The sequence below is a fragment of the Semicossyphus pulcher genome, unplaced genomic scaffold (genome assembly GCF_022749685.1).
Source record: "Semicossyphus pulcher isolate SPU_LCO1_2020_fin unplaced genomic scaffold, fSemPul1.0.p SCAF_7, whole genome shotgun sequence".
Classification (NCBI taxonomy): domain Eukaryota; kingdom Metazoa; phylum Chordata; class Actinopteri; order Labriformes; family Labridae; genus Semicossyphus; species Semicossyphus pulcher.
This window is the reverse complement of record NW_027211748.1, coordinates 11875731-11892119: the sequence shown is the minus strand read 5'-3', so window position 1 is coordinate 11892119 and position 16389 is coordinate 11875731. Positions and strand designations below refer to the sequence as shown.

Sequence of the window (16389 nt, the reverse complement as noted above, 5' to 3'; positions counted from 1 at the left end):
AAGGAGAGTGAAATGAATGTGATAGGCAGATAAATGATGATGAAATTAATTGTAAGTTGCTGCCTCACTGTTGGTTTTCCTCCCTCATGGATAACAAGAAACACACTCCTCACCAAAGAGCCCTCCAGGCAGCTGTCTGTCTGTCTCTCTGTTTTGCTCTCATCTAAAAATCTCTTGCATTTTTAGTTTCTCCTAAAATACATTAACACAAAATGAGCGTATATATTTTCCTGAAATATGGATGTGGTAAATGTGTTAGTAGCACAATTTGAGCTCCTCGAGGGACGAGCACATCTATGAATGCTCTGGATGTGGAAGTGAATTCCAGGCTTTGCCAATGTCCGCAGACAAAAATGAAGAAATGGGTCCAGTGATGCTTCTTTTAGCTGACCCAGCTCAGAGTTATAGATTATAATGTAATGGTAGAATTAATAACTGTGACCTAGCTTTGTTTTGTCTCTGGATTCTGACTCAGTCTGTCTTGGCTTTCGGTGGTACTGGATCCTTTAATCACGCAGCATGAGTTCATTTGTTTCTGTTTGCCAGAGGATTCTTATCCTGGCATGAAAAACCTTTTTTATGCTTCTGTTTAGTATGGATGATTACTAAATTTTGGTTAATTCATCAATGATATATTATCTGTAGAGTAGGAAGAGGCCGATTTCACCGAAAGCTCTCTCTTTTCACACCTCGATGATTCACTCCTCAGATTTTAACTTTTACTCCCCTCCCTGCCTCTCTCCATCTCTGTGTCCTCAGTGTGTGCGTCTCGCTGCCAGAAGTTCCTGATCTCGCGGGTGGGGGAGGACTGGATCTTCCTCATTCTGCTGGGCCTGCTCATGGCTCTGGTCAGCTGGGTCATGGACTACGCCATCGCCTTCTGCCAAGAAGGTAGGAAAGAGACAGAGAGCCACAGAGAAGAAGGAGATAGTTACAGAGGCAGAAGGACGGTGGATAACAGACTGTGCGCACAGATGCGGCCAAGTTGTAAAATAATAATGAATTTATAATGAGGAGCTAAGAGGCACAGTCAGGTATGGTACAAAAGTAGAAATAGTTATTAAATATTAATACGGATTGACTGGCATTCTGCCAGCAAGTTATATTGATCTAGCTAACAAAGTGGCTGCCATTAATATTTTAAGGATCAATGAGTACGATTTGTACTCACACATGGCATTAACTCTGACACTCTAATTAATGACTAGGTGCTGATTTATTGTTTCCAATTTAATAATATTAATATAGTAACAAAGATAAAGAAAGAAAAATGTCTGAAATGACAAAAACGTTTTTTGCTCAAATTTTAGCCCCTCTTTCTTACACCAATAAAATGTTGAACAGTGAGTTTTTGTGAATGTACACCCATTAGTGTATTTTTAGCAGTTAGCACTCTTTAGCAGTCAGCCAAAGTCATGATTTAATCATTTTGACCAACATACTTTTCTGTGGTTTTTGTTTGACATGTAAATGAGCTATAAATGGCTATATGTTAGCAGTGAGTTAGCTGTGTTACCTGTTTCAAAGCACTAAGGCTTGAATCAAATCCGTATTTTATCATCACAAAGCCACTAACAGCTGAATGACCACCCATATGCAAATTAGATTGCTCGCTAACTTGGACAAATGTCTATTTAGCTAAAATTACAAAATACTGTTTGATGTTGATAACATTAGCGGACTTTTCCAGAATCCAGGGGCTGATTTGGTAAATTAGCGAGCCCACCATTTACAAATGACTGTATTAACTAACCAACATTATGAATCAACCAAAGCCAGAGCCAGGCTGTGCTGCTAAGTGACAGCTAGCTGGCTAACCCTAGCTTACTTGCTTGCTAATGTTAACACTGCCAAATTACCATCTGTGTAACAGTGACCAGACCTCCCTGTTAGTGTGGAATTGTCCCAGTTTCAAGCTGTAGAGAGACACAACAAATATCTGTAAAATACTAAGTTATCCCTGTAGTCTCCTCATTTAAAATTATATACAATTTAGGCCTGTTTTTTTAGGACTTACAGCATTGTTCATCATGTTTTGTCAGATTCATTATAACTTAACCCAGAATGAAAACATAACAAAAAGCCTACAACACAAGTCTGTGTGTGTCAAATCATCAATCAGTGTTTTGTGGTTAAGGCTGTTGCAAGACTATGAGTCATGGGGGCGCTGACAGACTTTGTTAGCATGCTAATTGTTAGCTGTCCTTTCCAGATAGCTGCAGCATGCTTTCTCCTTCCTCTCACGAAGTAGTCGGCAATTAAATGCTGATTCAATGGCCTTTATGATGTGTGATTAGTGCTGAAATAATTATCCCCTGATGAAAATGTTTGCTAAAGCTCTTTAGGGTCTCAGATTGGGGGTTGAAAATGTGGTCAACTTAATCTGAGAGAATGTGCTAGTTTGCTAGCTTTCCAAATTATTTCTCTAGCTAATTTGATACATTAAATATCTTATGTATGACAAAGGTGTTGATTTTAGCTTCAAGTAAATGTTATAGTATAATGTTGCAGATATATCGTGGTAAGTCTGGTGTTGGCCAATGTCTATGTTTTTGCCGATGTGCAAAATTTTCCCCTCGCACTACAGAGTGCGAGCACACAGGATGCGTCACTTCAACCACTTTGGTGTCAATAATAAAAAACAATTTCCTAAGAATTCCACATATTTGTATACAGGAATGTAGCTTGTAATAGGGTAATTTTTAGATTATTGTACTGCTATTTACTGAATGACAAGGTCAGAAAACTTTTACTTTTACCCAGAGTGGTGTTTTGAAATGTACCTACCATTGAGACAAAACCCGGCACAATGTGCACAGTGGGTAAAAATTGAGGGAAAAAAGATGCTTTTGTGGATGTAGCTATTTCCCCTTGATCTAAGAACAATTCCTCCTGTATTTTATAACACAGTAAATTTGATAGTAGGGAGCTAAATGATGAATGAGCAGTGGGAGGAGGCCTGCGCTGTGCTGCTGAAATGAATAAAAATGCATGAATGTGGCAGAGGTGTAAAAAGGAACATGGAGAGAAGGTCAGAGGGAAGAAATGAGGAGAGAGTGAATCTGTTTGAATCAGATAAATGTTAATGGAAACATGGAAAAGGCTCATTGAATGGTTTTCTGCTGCATTATACTGAGAGGAAGTTATGCGTGTGTCTCTGTTTGTGCGTGTGTGTGTGTGTGTGCAGCACAGAAGTGGATGTATGGTGGACTGGACAGTAACTTGCTCCTGCAGTACATCGCCTGGGTCACCTACCCTGTAGTGCTCATCACTTTCTCAGCAGGATTCACACAGATACTGTCTCCTCAGGCTGTGGGTAAGAAGTGCACACACACAGACAAACACACTTTTACACACACTTTAACTACTTGTGCATAAACGTATGTATTCACATCTCTAATTCACGGCCACATTTCTGTGTTTGAATATTGTAATCGGCTTGATAATGCAGCGTAAGTCTTCCAAGGACATGTGTAGTACGTGTCTTTGTGGTCAAGTCTGCAGGATATCCATGAAACACACCTCTGATGCGATGTGCATACAGCGAACTATTTGAATATCAATCAGCTTTCACCCCTCCCCCTTCTTGCTCTTCATTTATTCTCCTCATCCCTCTCTATGTAATTGCTTTTTTTCAACTCCTCTTTCTCCTTCGCTCCATCATCCCACCTGGCATCGTTTCCTTTTCATTCCCCAGGTTCAGGTATTCCTGAGATGAAGACGATCCTGAGGGGGGTGGTCCTGAAGGAGTACCTGACTTTTAAGACGTTTGTGGCCAAAGTCATCGGCCTGACCTGTGCTCTGGGCAGTGGGATGCCTCTGGGGAAGGAGGTAAAAGGTTTATGCTTCCCTTCATCTCTTCTCACAGTCTTCTTGGCTGTAAATATTACATAAGACAGACTGCATGTTTTTTTTTCTGTTAGGGGGGTTTTAATAATCTTGCTTCTTCTGGTCTCATTAAAGTCTCTGGCTGCAGAAATAAAAAGGTGATTTACAGCTAATGACATTTCACATTAGGGCGGCAGTGGAGTCGTTGAATCTGAATCCAAGCAGGGTTTTTGAATAATGCCCCTGCTCTTGAGTGCGGCATGCTCTACTCACTGCTAAAAGGTGCTTTCAGTCACATCCTGTCTGCTAACATGCTGATATCTCTCCATCCTGCCACTCAGGGACCCTTCGTTCATGTTGCCAGTCTGTGCGCCGCTCTACTCAGCAAATTCATGGCTGCTGTGTTTGGAGGGATTTACATGGTGAGGATGGTAAATACATTTAATACAAGTATACATTTGCACTGATGCACACATTCAGACCTGTTTGAGTTTACCTTAACATTCACCAGGAAACTTTTAAAGACCAATTTAATGATTTAAAATACAGATTATATCTTTTTTTTAGGTAACAAATAATTATGTTTGCTTGTGAAAGGTAAAATGTGGTGGAACTCAAACTGTATATATTTACAGTAGTTAGTGGTGCTCTCTGTGCTTACATTGTAATCACAGCTTTAAAGGAATACTTCACCAGTTTTGTACATTTTGTGTTTAAGATCAAGAATTCATCCACTAAAGGATACTGTACATGATACCACCTCCCTTCCGCAGAATCTGTGTGAGAACCATAACCCCAATGACACCCTAACCCTAATGATCAAACACCCAGTTACTTTTTCTAAATGATTATAAGAGAACTGCACTTAGGGGCCGGCAAGATTTGTACTTGGAAGCAGCAAACACACCCTGCATTCAGGCTCTTGTGTGTTCCCAAGTTCGTTCTTCTGACTTTGCTATAAAAAAATGTATTAAATTGTTTTGCTTTGAACTGAAGTGGATAACTGTTTTTCTGTGGCAGATGCACTGGTCTCCCCATTTTCAGTTTTCAATCGAGCCGTCGTCTGGTTGGGCGATTTTAATCTAATGTGGGGCATTGAGGCATTTTTATGAACAGTTGGGCAACGCTGATGGGGAATGTTCAGAATCCTCTTTTGCATCAGTATCAAACAAACCCGACATACAAAGTATCAGAATCACACAATCCGTAAGTGTTTCCCAGTAAATCCTGTCGTGCAAAATGTCTAATGTTCATTATGTGAGCTAGAAGCCGTATTAGTTGTATGGTGGAGCTAGTGAGCTAGCCTAGCAGGCTACAGGCGTTTTGGTCTGTGTCGTTGGTAATCCTTTCAAATTGAAAATGCCCAGAGAGGTTTCAGACTAATTCCCAATTGCTCATTGTTCAGGACTCTGACATGCTGCTGGAAGCTTAAATGTATCTTTTTCTGACTAAAAGCCATTTCTCCAGAATTGTCCTATTGATGCACTTTCACACCTGAAAGCTGCTCAGTACAAACACGCAGCAGCTGCTGATGAAAGTTAAGGGCCACCTTCGGGGGAACATCACGTCACAAGCCCACTCTAAACTTTTAGATTGCCACTGCTCCATGTGGATATCTATAAATAACGGTGTCTATAATAATGTGCTTTCTGTTGGCGTGAAGGAACTTCAAAAGGGACTTTTAATGGTGGTGATTTTGCTGAAAACAACTTTTGTCGTGTAAATCAATCAATCATTTTATATCTATGTAGCGCCAAATCATTACAAAAGTGGTGTCATTAAACTCAACATAAAGAGCAGGTATAGACTCTTTGTTAAATTTGTTAGAGAGACTACTTTACCTTTACATGACCTCTCTTCAGTTATCTTAAAAATAATTTAAAAGCAACATACTGAACAACAAAATGTGTGATGACAGCTTTTTTTTGTTTTTAACAGATTTAAAAACTTTAAAAAGCTGCATTTTCTTCTCACCTTTTACACCTGAAAGAAATGAGCACTGCGTCATTTCTTTTTTGATCTTTGTGCCTTCTCCTTTCATCTTCGTACGTGTGAAGCTGCTAAAAAAAACACACACGCACACACACAATCACAATTGTTTTTTCAAAAGTCTTTGATGTTTCCTTGACTCTCTGCCGTTCCTCAGGACTCACACTCTCACCTCCACTCATGTGAGACCACACCCGGGCCTTCTGTGTGCTTCTCCTGTACCTCCATCGCCGTCAGTGCGGAGGAAGATAGACTGCAGTGATGTGGAGGAAGAATAACTGCTGTCAGCACACTTAGAAATAGTCCAGGGGTCGTCTACGTGGCCATTAAACATAATTACTCTGAGAAAATGTTAATTCAGTTCGCTGTGGAATCGAGACTGTGTTTGCTGAAGCTCTCTCTCTCTGCTTGTTTGATTTTGTGTGCTTTGGATAATAAGCTGGATGACTTCCAGTCGCACGAATGAAAGGTAACCTCTACACTCACACGGATCACACTCACACATATTTCTGTCTGTTGTGTTTCTTTCACTTCACTGCTAAAGGAAGAGGCCTTTGAGGGAAGCAAGGTACGAACGCACGAGTCTGATAGTTTCTTTATTGCCAATTCCATCGTCATCAATAATCCATGCTGTCCATTTCAGAAGCCTAGATAGATTGATGCCTTTCCATCTGTGTGCGCTGTTTGATACTGTTCAGTGAACCGTCGCAGCGAGGCATCGATCCGTGCTGCCTTTGCTTCTATACAAACATCTCATGCCATGATTTCAACACTCAATCCTGGCTTTTCAATTATGGCCTCCCATTCCCCACCATTCATACATGCAATCTGACTGGATGTGAAAAGAAACAGCAGCGGCTTTTACAGTGAAACTGTTGCATTTGTTAACAGTTGGTGACGTTGTTTTTCACGAGAAATACAATTTTGGTGTTTTGTGTGTTTGTGGCATTTGCACGTGTATGTATTGTGCACCTGTTGGGATTTGAGTGTGTGTTTGTGTGTTTGCTTGAATGCATGGCCGTGTGTGTGTGTGTGTGTTTTTGTGTGTGTGTGTGTGTGTGTGTGTGTGTCTATTTGTGTGTCTATGTGATTCTTGTCCAACAGAACGAGCTGAGGAACACAGAGATGCTGTCGGCTGCCTGTGCAGTGGGTGTGGGCTGCTGCTTTGCTGCCCCTATTGGAGGTAAGACACATGGCTGCACCCTCTGATTGAAGGCTATATAATTGTGTTAGATGATTAGTGGATCTAATCAGATGAGGAGAACATTAACCCCTGTGGGTGCCACTGTTGGTCAGTCCATTAGTCTAACTCTTTTATTCGTAGCAGCATACGATATCTCGGCAACTACTGGCCAGATTGGCGTTTGAATTTGGCAACCGTATTCATTTAGAGGGACGTTCACACTGTTTCAGGTGTTCTAACCTTTAGCACTCTATCAGGGCAAAAAAATCTATTTCTATCAACACTTAAGTCAAACTAAAGATCACTTCAAAGCGAGGATCGATACTTTCATAATAACAGCATCTAATGGTAGTGTGAAAACATTGTGATGATGTACAAGAGCTGGCTTGTAGTGAATTATCATCTAAATCTGCTTTATGGAGCTTTATAGAGAGATAAGCTCAGCCTTTAGCTTTCATACAGCACATGTATGGTTCACTCTCACTGCTCTCAACGTTTTCCTTTTTTTTTTGCAATGTTTTCACTTAAAAAGCCTAAAAATCCACTTAACCTCTTAACACCAAATGACAGAAACAATGTTAGCGACTAGCTTGTGAGAATAGTGGAGCATTAAGCGACTACAGAGCCATACATGCCGATCAGCCATAACATTATGACTTTTGACAGGTCAAATGAACAACATTGTTTATCTTGTTACAATGGCACCTGTCAGTGTGTGGGATATGACAGGCGGCAAGTGAACATTTTCAAAGTTGATGTGTTGGAAGCAGGAAAAATGGGCAAGACGATGTTCAGAGCATCTCCAGAACTGCAGCTTTTGTGGGGTGTTCCTGGCCTGCAGTGGTCAGGACCTACCACAAGTGGGCCAAGGAAGGAAAAAGGGTTAAAAGGCGTCAGGGTTATTGATGTGCGTGGTGAGCGAAGGCTGACCCGTGTGGTCCGGTGCTGTGTTCCCTAAAGACAGGGGCCTCTTTCAGCAGGATGATGCGCCCTGCCACACTGCAAACATGGTTCAGGAATGGTTTGAGGAACACAACAACAAGTTGAAGGTGTTGACTTGGCCTCCAAATTCCCCAGATCTCAATCCAATCAAGCATCTGTGGGATGTGCTGGACAAACAAGTCAGATCCACGGAGGCCCCACCCCGCAACTTTCAGGACTTCTGCTAACATCTTGGTGCCAGATACCTCAGCACACCTTCAGAGGTCTAGTGGAGTCCATGCCTCGATGGGTCAGGGATGTTTTGGTGGCAAAAGGGGACCTACTCAATATTAGGCAGGTGGTCATAATGTTATGGCTGATCAGTGTATTTTCCACAGAAGTTGGTAGAGACCAAAACAGAGTTAAAAGAGACTGACTTTTGGATTTGCATTAATCAGGTGGCCAGATTCATGACTACAAATAAATCATAATAACTGCTGGATGAGTAAATAAGCAACTTATTTTCAATTAGTACAGAATAAACTTGTTTGCCGGTATATATTTATGGACTCCAGAGGATGAGGATTATTTTTCTTGACCTCCTGACCTTTTCCTGAACTGCAAATTTCAGCTCAAAATGTATCCAGTGGTTTTCAGATTATTGATGTAGCCCTGCTAACTAACCTGTATGGAGGTTTTCACATTTCATCACACAGTCCTTTTCTGCAGATAAAGTTCCTGACTCTTCATCACCTTTGACCTTTAACTTAGTGCTACAAACAGTATTAGTGAATCCTAATAGTTTTAGTGACCTTTCCCTTAGTGCCCTCAGAAGGACAATTTTGTTTGGTTTGGTAAAAATGCAAAAAACCAATAGAAAGTTGCAATAAAACCAACTGAGCACATGCATGCTCCCTGCAAGAGAGACCTCTGAGTTTGAATCCAAAAGCAACACAAGTTCATAATGTGTATTGCGGACAGGTGTCATATAATATGCAGGAACATTAACACTAAACTGTTTAAAACCAAAGAGTATGTTTTCAGGGACAAATGCAGCCAAGTGGAGCTGTTTAAACTAATTTTTCAAAAAGTCTCTAAATGGGAATTTGTTGTAAGTGTGCTTGTTTCATGTGATGCAGGGGTGCTGTTCAGTATCGAGGTCACTTCAACGTTTTTTGCGGTGAGGAACTACTGGAGGGGCTTCTTTGCTGCCACCTTCAGTGCCTTCATATTCAGGGTGCTGGCCGTGTGGAACCAGGAGGAAGGTAAAAGTCCTTTGTCATGTTTTAATACCAATGGGATTATAGCTTCACTGAATGATTCTGTATTTTTTTAGCAATTTTAAAACAGTGTACTTGTATATAGAAATATCTGTATCTGACATTTTGCTGTGTGGTCGACACTTGGTGAGAACACCCCTCTCTTTCCTCAGAGACCATCACTGCTCTCTTTAAGACCCGTTTCCGTCTGGACTTTCCGTTTGACCTTCAGGAGCTGCCGGCGTTCGCCATCCTCGGGTGAGTGTGTTTCTCTGGACCGATGCCACATTTAACTGATCCCAGAGCAGTTCGGCGCCTGAGTTACCCCAGAGATCTGAGCTCTAATAAAGCCCTGTTCTCCTCTGTGCTCTCCCCTTTCGTCACATTCACATCCCCATTGAGTCTGAAGGTTGAATTGTATTCGATGAACGGGGCATGAAATTAACTTTTTACTCTGCTGATTACAAGTCGAGGCCGTATCCAGATCCCCACATGCCAAATATAATGTGCCAAAACATTTTGATAGACAAAACCAATAAATTACCATTATTATTCATTAGCATTCCTTCTCAGTGTTTTTGTCCCTGGTTGCTCTTGTGTTTCCTCCTTCAACAAACCAAACAGGGGTGTCTTTGTGTGTTCGTAGGATCGCCTGTGGTTTTGGTGGTGCACTGTTTGTCTACCTGAACCGGCTGATTGTGGAGTGCATGAGGAAACAGAAGACTATCAACAAGTTCTTGCTGAGGAAGTGAGTATCTGATCCCTGGTGTTGAACATTTCTATTGATTGACATTTTAGGAAATACACTCGGTGTTTTCTTGCTAAAAGTGGCTGGGAGGATGGATACTGTTCTTATGTCTGTATAGTAAAAGTGAAGCTTCTTCCAGGAGATGATTAGCTTAGCATAAAGACTGGAAATGGGGAAACAGCTGGCCTGGTTCAGTCTGAACGTAACAAAATCAGCATGTAAGCAACTCTTAACCTTAAAGAGGGGGTATTATGCTGTTTCACATTTTAAGACATATAATGTTACAATGTTGGATGTCCAGACTAAACGTGGGTGAAGTTTCAAATCTGTAGGTAAAAGTATGTTGGAGTAATCCCCAGGCTTCTCAGCTCAGTTTGCAGGCTGCACACAGAGGCTGCACTTTGTGATGTCACAAAGTGCAGCCTCAGCAGGCTTCAGAGAGCTGGCCAATCAGAAGAAATTGGGCTTGTAGAGGCGGGGTTTCTTAAAGGGACAGAGATGACTGAGTGGTTTCAGGCAGAGGCTGTATGAGGGCCTGCACAGAGCACCAGTGTGAGGTTTTAACAGTAAATTATGCTAAGCTTGCTGGATGGTAGATTTTGAGACAATTGGATAAAGTGGGGTTATTTGTTTCCAGTCTTTGTGCTAAGCTAACTGTCGTGGTATCTTCATACTTAACAGCTGAGATATGAGTTTTTAAACCTCTGCAGGAAGTCAAATTCTTCCAATTAGTTCCTAATAAATATTCTCAGTAAAGCCTCATTTTAAGTAGTTAACTGTAAGTAAACCCAGAAAGGATCAAAATCCTGCTTATGTGCCCCTTAACATTTGTTTAAGCTTGGTGTCTTATGTCACAATGTTAATCGAGTTTTGGGAAATGTAGGTAAATTTGTTGTACCAAGTAGGACAGCTTCACTATTTATAGTTCTTCCATCCTCGCCACCTAAAACTCAAGTATGCACATACAGTACAGTGTGACAGGCACACCCATTAATGACCCCGCAGTCCATCTCTTCCTGTCAGGCGTCTGGTGTATCCGGCTCTCGTCACCCTGCTGGTCTCCACACTCACGTTCCCTCCGGGCTTCGGGCAGTTCATGGCTGGACAGGTGAGAAAATACTTTCACACTCTCATGACAGTGTGAAAGCTCGCCGTTAGAAGATTGATGGTGATTTAAAGCGAGAGTCGGTGTCAGGTTGTGGGTCATTTTGTGCTCCTTTTGTCTAATAGCTGACGTGTTTCCAGCAGAAAACTGATGTTTGTTGTCATGCTGCTGTTATCATTTCATAGTTAGGACTTCATGCTTCTCAATTGATTCATGTAGCTGCTAAATACAAAAGTTACCAGATGCAACATTGCAGTATTTGTGTGATCAAAAATAAACCTAAGAAGGAAGCCTTTGGGATGGTTTTAACTGGATGCAGACACATCGTATTTCGGCTGTAAAAGTTTAACAATTGACACAGAAGTAGAACGTACAGATGCAGAGCACACACTTTTTGTCCTGCATAACAAGCCAACTGTTTCATCTTAAGCCTCTCAAACTCTCAACACAAAAACTTACAGTGAGCTGAGGGGGAAAAAAATCTTTCTACTGTGCCATTTCCTTGTTTTCAGACAGTGATGCGGATTTATGGAAAAATACTGACACAAAACTGGATAAGACCGTTTGCTGCGCTGGTTTCTGAAAATATATAAAAAGCAAGAATTTAAAAATCATTAACACCAAGATTGCAGTATTTTGGGACGTCCTGCTAGCTCACCTGGTGACACATCCAATGGAAAAAAGGCGATGGATAGGCAGAGTGAAGTAAAAAGTTTTAAGGTCCGATCCAGGTTCGGTACACAGGTAATCACAACAATAATCCAAAGGGGCAGGCAAAAGGCAAAGTTAAAAACCAGGCTAAGGTCACACACAGAAATAGCTTGAACAAGGTGACGAGAGGGAAGACACACAGGGCATATATACACAGGTAATCAAGGGGAAAGGAGCCACAGGTGGGTCTAATTAGGGCGGGGTTGACACATGAGGGAGGAGACACAAGGAGCAGGAATCTGAAAGAGAGACAAGGATGAGTTTCAAAATAAAACAGGAAATAACAGCATAAGTGAAATGAAAACAAAACATGACCTTAGGAAACTTGACGGACTGCGTCACCTGGTGAACATTCACCATTAATCCTGAGACCTTTCTGCTGCGGCTCAGGCCTTTTGCGTCATGTTAATCCCCCTCCCCTTTCCCTTTTTTTTTAATATTAAATCAAGGCAAATTGCCCCCAAAAAAATCTTGATCCTAAAAAATGACAACGATGGAGTATCTTTCCAGCTCCAGGGAACAGATTACAAAAAAGATTTCTCTCAGTAGTCTTTGTTTCACCAGGTTAATCCACTCAGTATTGTTAATGCTATTATTGAGGGAGTCCTAGGAACAGTAATGAAAAACAAACTATACAACATTAAAACAGTTTAGGTGCTTTTCTGCTGACCTTGTGTGACCATCTAGTTTAGCCATCAGTTTAGGCCTTCTAAACTGGGATATCAGGTATTGGGGGGGAAACAATTAACAGACATCTAATTAACTTTTCTCTTGTATTGACCTGTCAGCTGACGCAGCACGAGTCCCTGGTCGCGCTGTTCGACAACCGCACGTGGTGCCGTCATGGCGTGGCAGAGGAGTTTGACTACATCAGCCACCACCATGCCTGGAAACACCCCCAGGTCAACGTCTTCATCACACTCGTCCTCTTCATCGTCATGAAGGTAGGCCTTAGAAGTATTACCAGAAAATGTAGTGTAAAGTATTTAACGCATGTTCTGATTCATCACCACTCTTGTTTCTCTGTTTTAGTTCTGGATGTCTGCTGTGGCCACCACCATGCCTGTGCCCTGCGGAGCTTTCATGCCAGTTTTTCTCATCGGTGAATAAAATCTACTGTCTAAGATTTTGATTAAATAAAATTGTAATGATTCTATGATATTTCTTCTTCAGTTGTAAGAACCGCTATAGACTTCTTCTTCTCCGTGTGTGGCTGACAGGTGCAGCATTTGGAAGACTTGTTGGAGAGGTCATGGCAGCCATGTTTCCTGATGGCATCCATGCCGACGGCAGCGTTTATCCCATAGTTCCTGGCGGTTATGCTGTAGTAGGTGAGTTGCTCTATATCTGTTTATTTTAAACCAACATATTTTTACACACTATACTTTAAACTCAGAAGCCTAAAACTAGTTTTCAAGCCGCTCCTGCTCTCTCCTGTGAGATAGAAATAGAAGCTGCCGCTGCCATCCTGCAGCCATTTTCATCACTTTATACCTGCTTATAGAATGTGACTGATGAAAATTGACTACACTTCACTAGATTTTTGGCCCGAAGTGAAAAAGAAAATCATTGAATACAAAATTACCACGGTTGTGACTCACTGGTTAGAGTGACAGGAATGTGTTAAATGTTATGACTTACAGTGACACCCTGCAGGAAATCTTTTATTTGATTTGCGTTCCTGCAGTGAACTTCTCTGTTAAATAATTCTCAGATATTTTTGCACATTTATTGAAAACTCTATCATACACTCTTTTTAAGAACATCTTCTATTAGTTGTATTTGAATGGATTTAAAGCGACTAGACTAGAAAAATGATTTTTCTTTAATTCACTTCCCTCCTCCGCAGGTGCTGCCGCGTTGTCTGGAGCAGTCACCCACACTGTATCCACAGCGGTCATAGTTTTTGAGCTGACTGGTCAGATCTCCCACATCCTGCCTGTGATGATCGCTGTGATCCTGGCCAACGCTGTGGCCCAGTCGCTCCAACCATCGCTGTACGACTCCATCATCCGCATCAAGAAACTTCCTTATCTGCCTGAACTGGGCATGGGCCATCACGAGTAAGTCTTTGTTTGCAGCGCTCACATTTCCCACCACCATTTTTTTTTTAAATGAATGAATGGAGTCTGTCTCAGTTGTTTTTTCACCCTCTAGTGAGTCTTCAATCTTGTTTGTTTTAGATTGTGCATCTTGTTTTTCTTAACCCTAACCCTTTTGTTTCCTCATCTCCCTGCCTCCCTTTCTCATCCCTTAACTTTTATCTTCCATCTTTCAGGAAGTATAATATCCGTGTGGAGGACATCATGGTCAGGGATGTGCGCTTCATTACACTCAGCTCTTCCTATAGGGACCTGCAGGAGATGCTGCTGACTGGTCAGCTCAAAACACTGGCCCTGGTTGAATCCAGAGGTAAGCGCAAGGCAAAGAAAATCCATCTTAATTCACCATTTTCACATGACAGCCATTTTCCTCTGAAGCCAAGCGTCGGGAAGCTCAAATGATGTTATAATGTTGTACTGTTATGTTCCAGGTTGCAAGTAGCATTAAACTTAGAAATATGACATATCGTTAGCATTTCATCGAATCATGTATCATCAGACTACAGCACATGTTAGCATTCAACCACTTCCTAGCCAAGGTAACCATAGCATTTACTCTTTTAACCATGTAACTCATTTAACAGTAAGGTTAGCTAGCTAACATACAGTTAGCTAGAAAAAATAACAGTTGGCTTGGAAGTAACGCCTTTCCTCTTGTATTGTGTCATTCATTAAACAGTAAGGTTAGCTAGCTAGTAAAAGGTTAGATCGCTATTATAAACATTGACTAGAAAGTTACACCTTTTCCGTTGTATAATGTAACTCATTAAACGTTAAGATTAGCTTGCTAATATAAGGTTAGCTAGCTAATACAACCATTAGCTAGAAAGTTACACCTTTCTAATTGTATCATGTAACTCATTAAACATTATGGTTAGCTAGCTAACATACGGTTAGCTTATATAGTCATTGGCTTGGAACCTTTTCTATCATTCTCCATGGTAAGGTTAGCTAGGAAGCGGCTGAAGGCTAACATGCTGTTGTTTGATGATAGCTGAATGGATATATATTGTTTTTCCTTGAAATATAAAAATATGCCTTCGTATTTCACAAGTTCATTGTCTTTTCAGTTGCTGAAGAATTGAGAAGGGCTGTCTGATTCCTTACGTTTACGCTACTTACTACCTGGAACACAGCAGTACAACATTATAACCGTATTTGAGCTTCCCACCCTGAGCGTATGTTCAAAGGAAAATTGCCTCCTTATGAATAGGTCAATAGGCCTTGGAGTTAGGGCTGGATATAGTTTATAAAAAAAATATTATATCAGTACCAATACTAGTACCCTTGAAATGATACCAATACCAGTTGAGTACTTACTTCCCTGTCACCTTTATCCCTCTCTTCATTCCTTCTCCCTCAGAGTCCATGATCCTGCTGGGCTCCATTGAGCGCCTGCAGCTCCAGTCTCTTCTCTCTCTTCAACTGGGTCGTCAGCGGAGGCTGGAGTACCTTCGCCAGCTGGCCCAGGACAACGGCACCAATGATCACCTTCCCAGCCTCACCACTGACAGCACCCCCAGCTCCCCCTGCGCCCACACCCACAGCAACGCCTCCACCAACACCAACTCTCGCCAAGTGGTCCGCTTCCTGGTGAGCACCCAACAGGTGTGAGGCGTCCGGGGGGGCCAGGGCTGGGCTGGGGCGAAGTCTGGCTTGGGTTGGGTTGTAGCAGTAGAATAAAGTGGACACAGCATGTGTGAAGCATGTAGCATTAGGTAAAGGCACAGATGGAGTATTTTTCCGACTGCTGTCGTGGTAAGTGTTTAAGAAACTGTTTAAATGTTGTTCATTTCTACATTGACATTAACAAATGTCTTCTGTGTCTCTGTCGTCTGTGCCCTTACCTGTGCTGTCATGTTTGTTTACGTGCATGTGCTTGTACTTGTCTGCTGTGGATGGATGCTTCTGTGTATGTATGTGTGTGTGTGTGTGTGTGTGTGTGCGTGTGTGTGTGTGTGTGTGTGTGTGTGATGATGTGTATGGTTGTGCATGTGCGCTTGTGTCTGGCTTCCTCTGTTAATATGATGTCCATGTAGATCTCCACAGAGGAGTCTTCCTCATTCAGTCCAGTGGTTTCCAATGTTCAGCTTCCTCTGAAGTCTGCCCTGAAAACTGTGTCTGCCATCAGCGACACAGAGACGCCAAATAGTATGTACTTCACACCACTGCAAAACACACACACACACGGGCAACCACACACACACAATAAGAGACAAAAACTGATTGAAAAAAAATCATATTTCCTCAGTAAATTGAATGGAAATTGTTTTTTTCTCCCCGAGGTTCTCAGACCCTCTCCTGTGCAGACCAAGACAAGGAGCTGCTGGAGGTGAGAAAGAAGGGAAGATGTAATGAATGTGTGGGTGCAAGTGTGCGGTATGAATGTGACACGTACCGTATGCGTGGGTGTGTGTGCTCTCTCTGAGTCCACGCATAAGCCGTCCACCTCCTCTTCCTGCTCGTCCTGCGTACAGGCAGGATCCTCCTCCCACAGGCAGCAGGGTTGTCCTGTGTGATCTCATGCTGTGGTCGTGGATTTT

The 16389-nt window shown here is 41.9% G+C and overlaps 1 protein-coding gene across 1 annotated transcript in view; it reads left to right on the top strand.

Moving 5' to 3' along the window:
- Nucleotides 1-16389, top strand: part of clcn2a (chloride channel, voltage-sensitive 2a) — a 46757-nt gene that overhangs the window by 19150 nt on the left and 11218 nt on the right. Inside the window, exons 3-20 of the mRNA XM_069685178.1 lie at nt 760-891; nt 3188-3316; nt 3698-3831; nt 4170-4259; nt 6362-6385; nt 6922-7000; nt 9061-9186; nt 9354-9438; nt 9827-9928; nt 10934-11036; nt 12533-12688; nt 12777-12846; nt 12965-13075; nt 13594-13807; nt 14023-14156; nt 15210-15454; nt 15886-15997; nt 16132-16178. Coding sequence (XP_069541279.1) covers nt 760-891; nt 3188-3316; nt 3698-3831; nt 4170-4259; nt 6362-6385; nt 6922-7000; nt 9061-9186; nt 9354-9438; nt 9827-9928; nt 10934-11036; nt 12533-12688; nt 12777-12846; nt 12965-13075; nt 13594-13807; nt 14023-14156; nt 15210-15454; nt 15886-15997; nt 16132-16178 — 2093 coding nt within the window. The remainder of the gene's footprint in view (nt 1-759; nt 892-3187; nt 3317-3697; nt 3832-4169; nt 4260-6361; nt 6386-6921; nt 7001-9060; nt 9187-9353; nt 9439-9826; nt 9929-10933; nt 11037-12532; nt 12689-12776; nt 12847-12964; nt 13076-13593; nt 13808-14022; nt 14157-15209; nt 15455-15885; nt 15998-16131; nt 16179-16389) is intronic.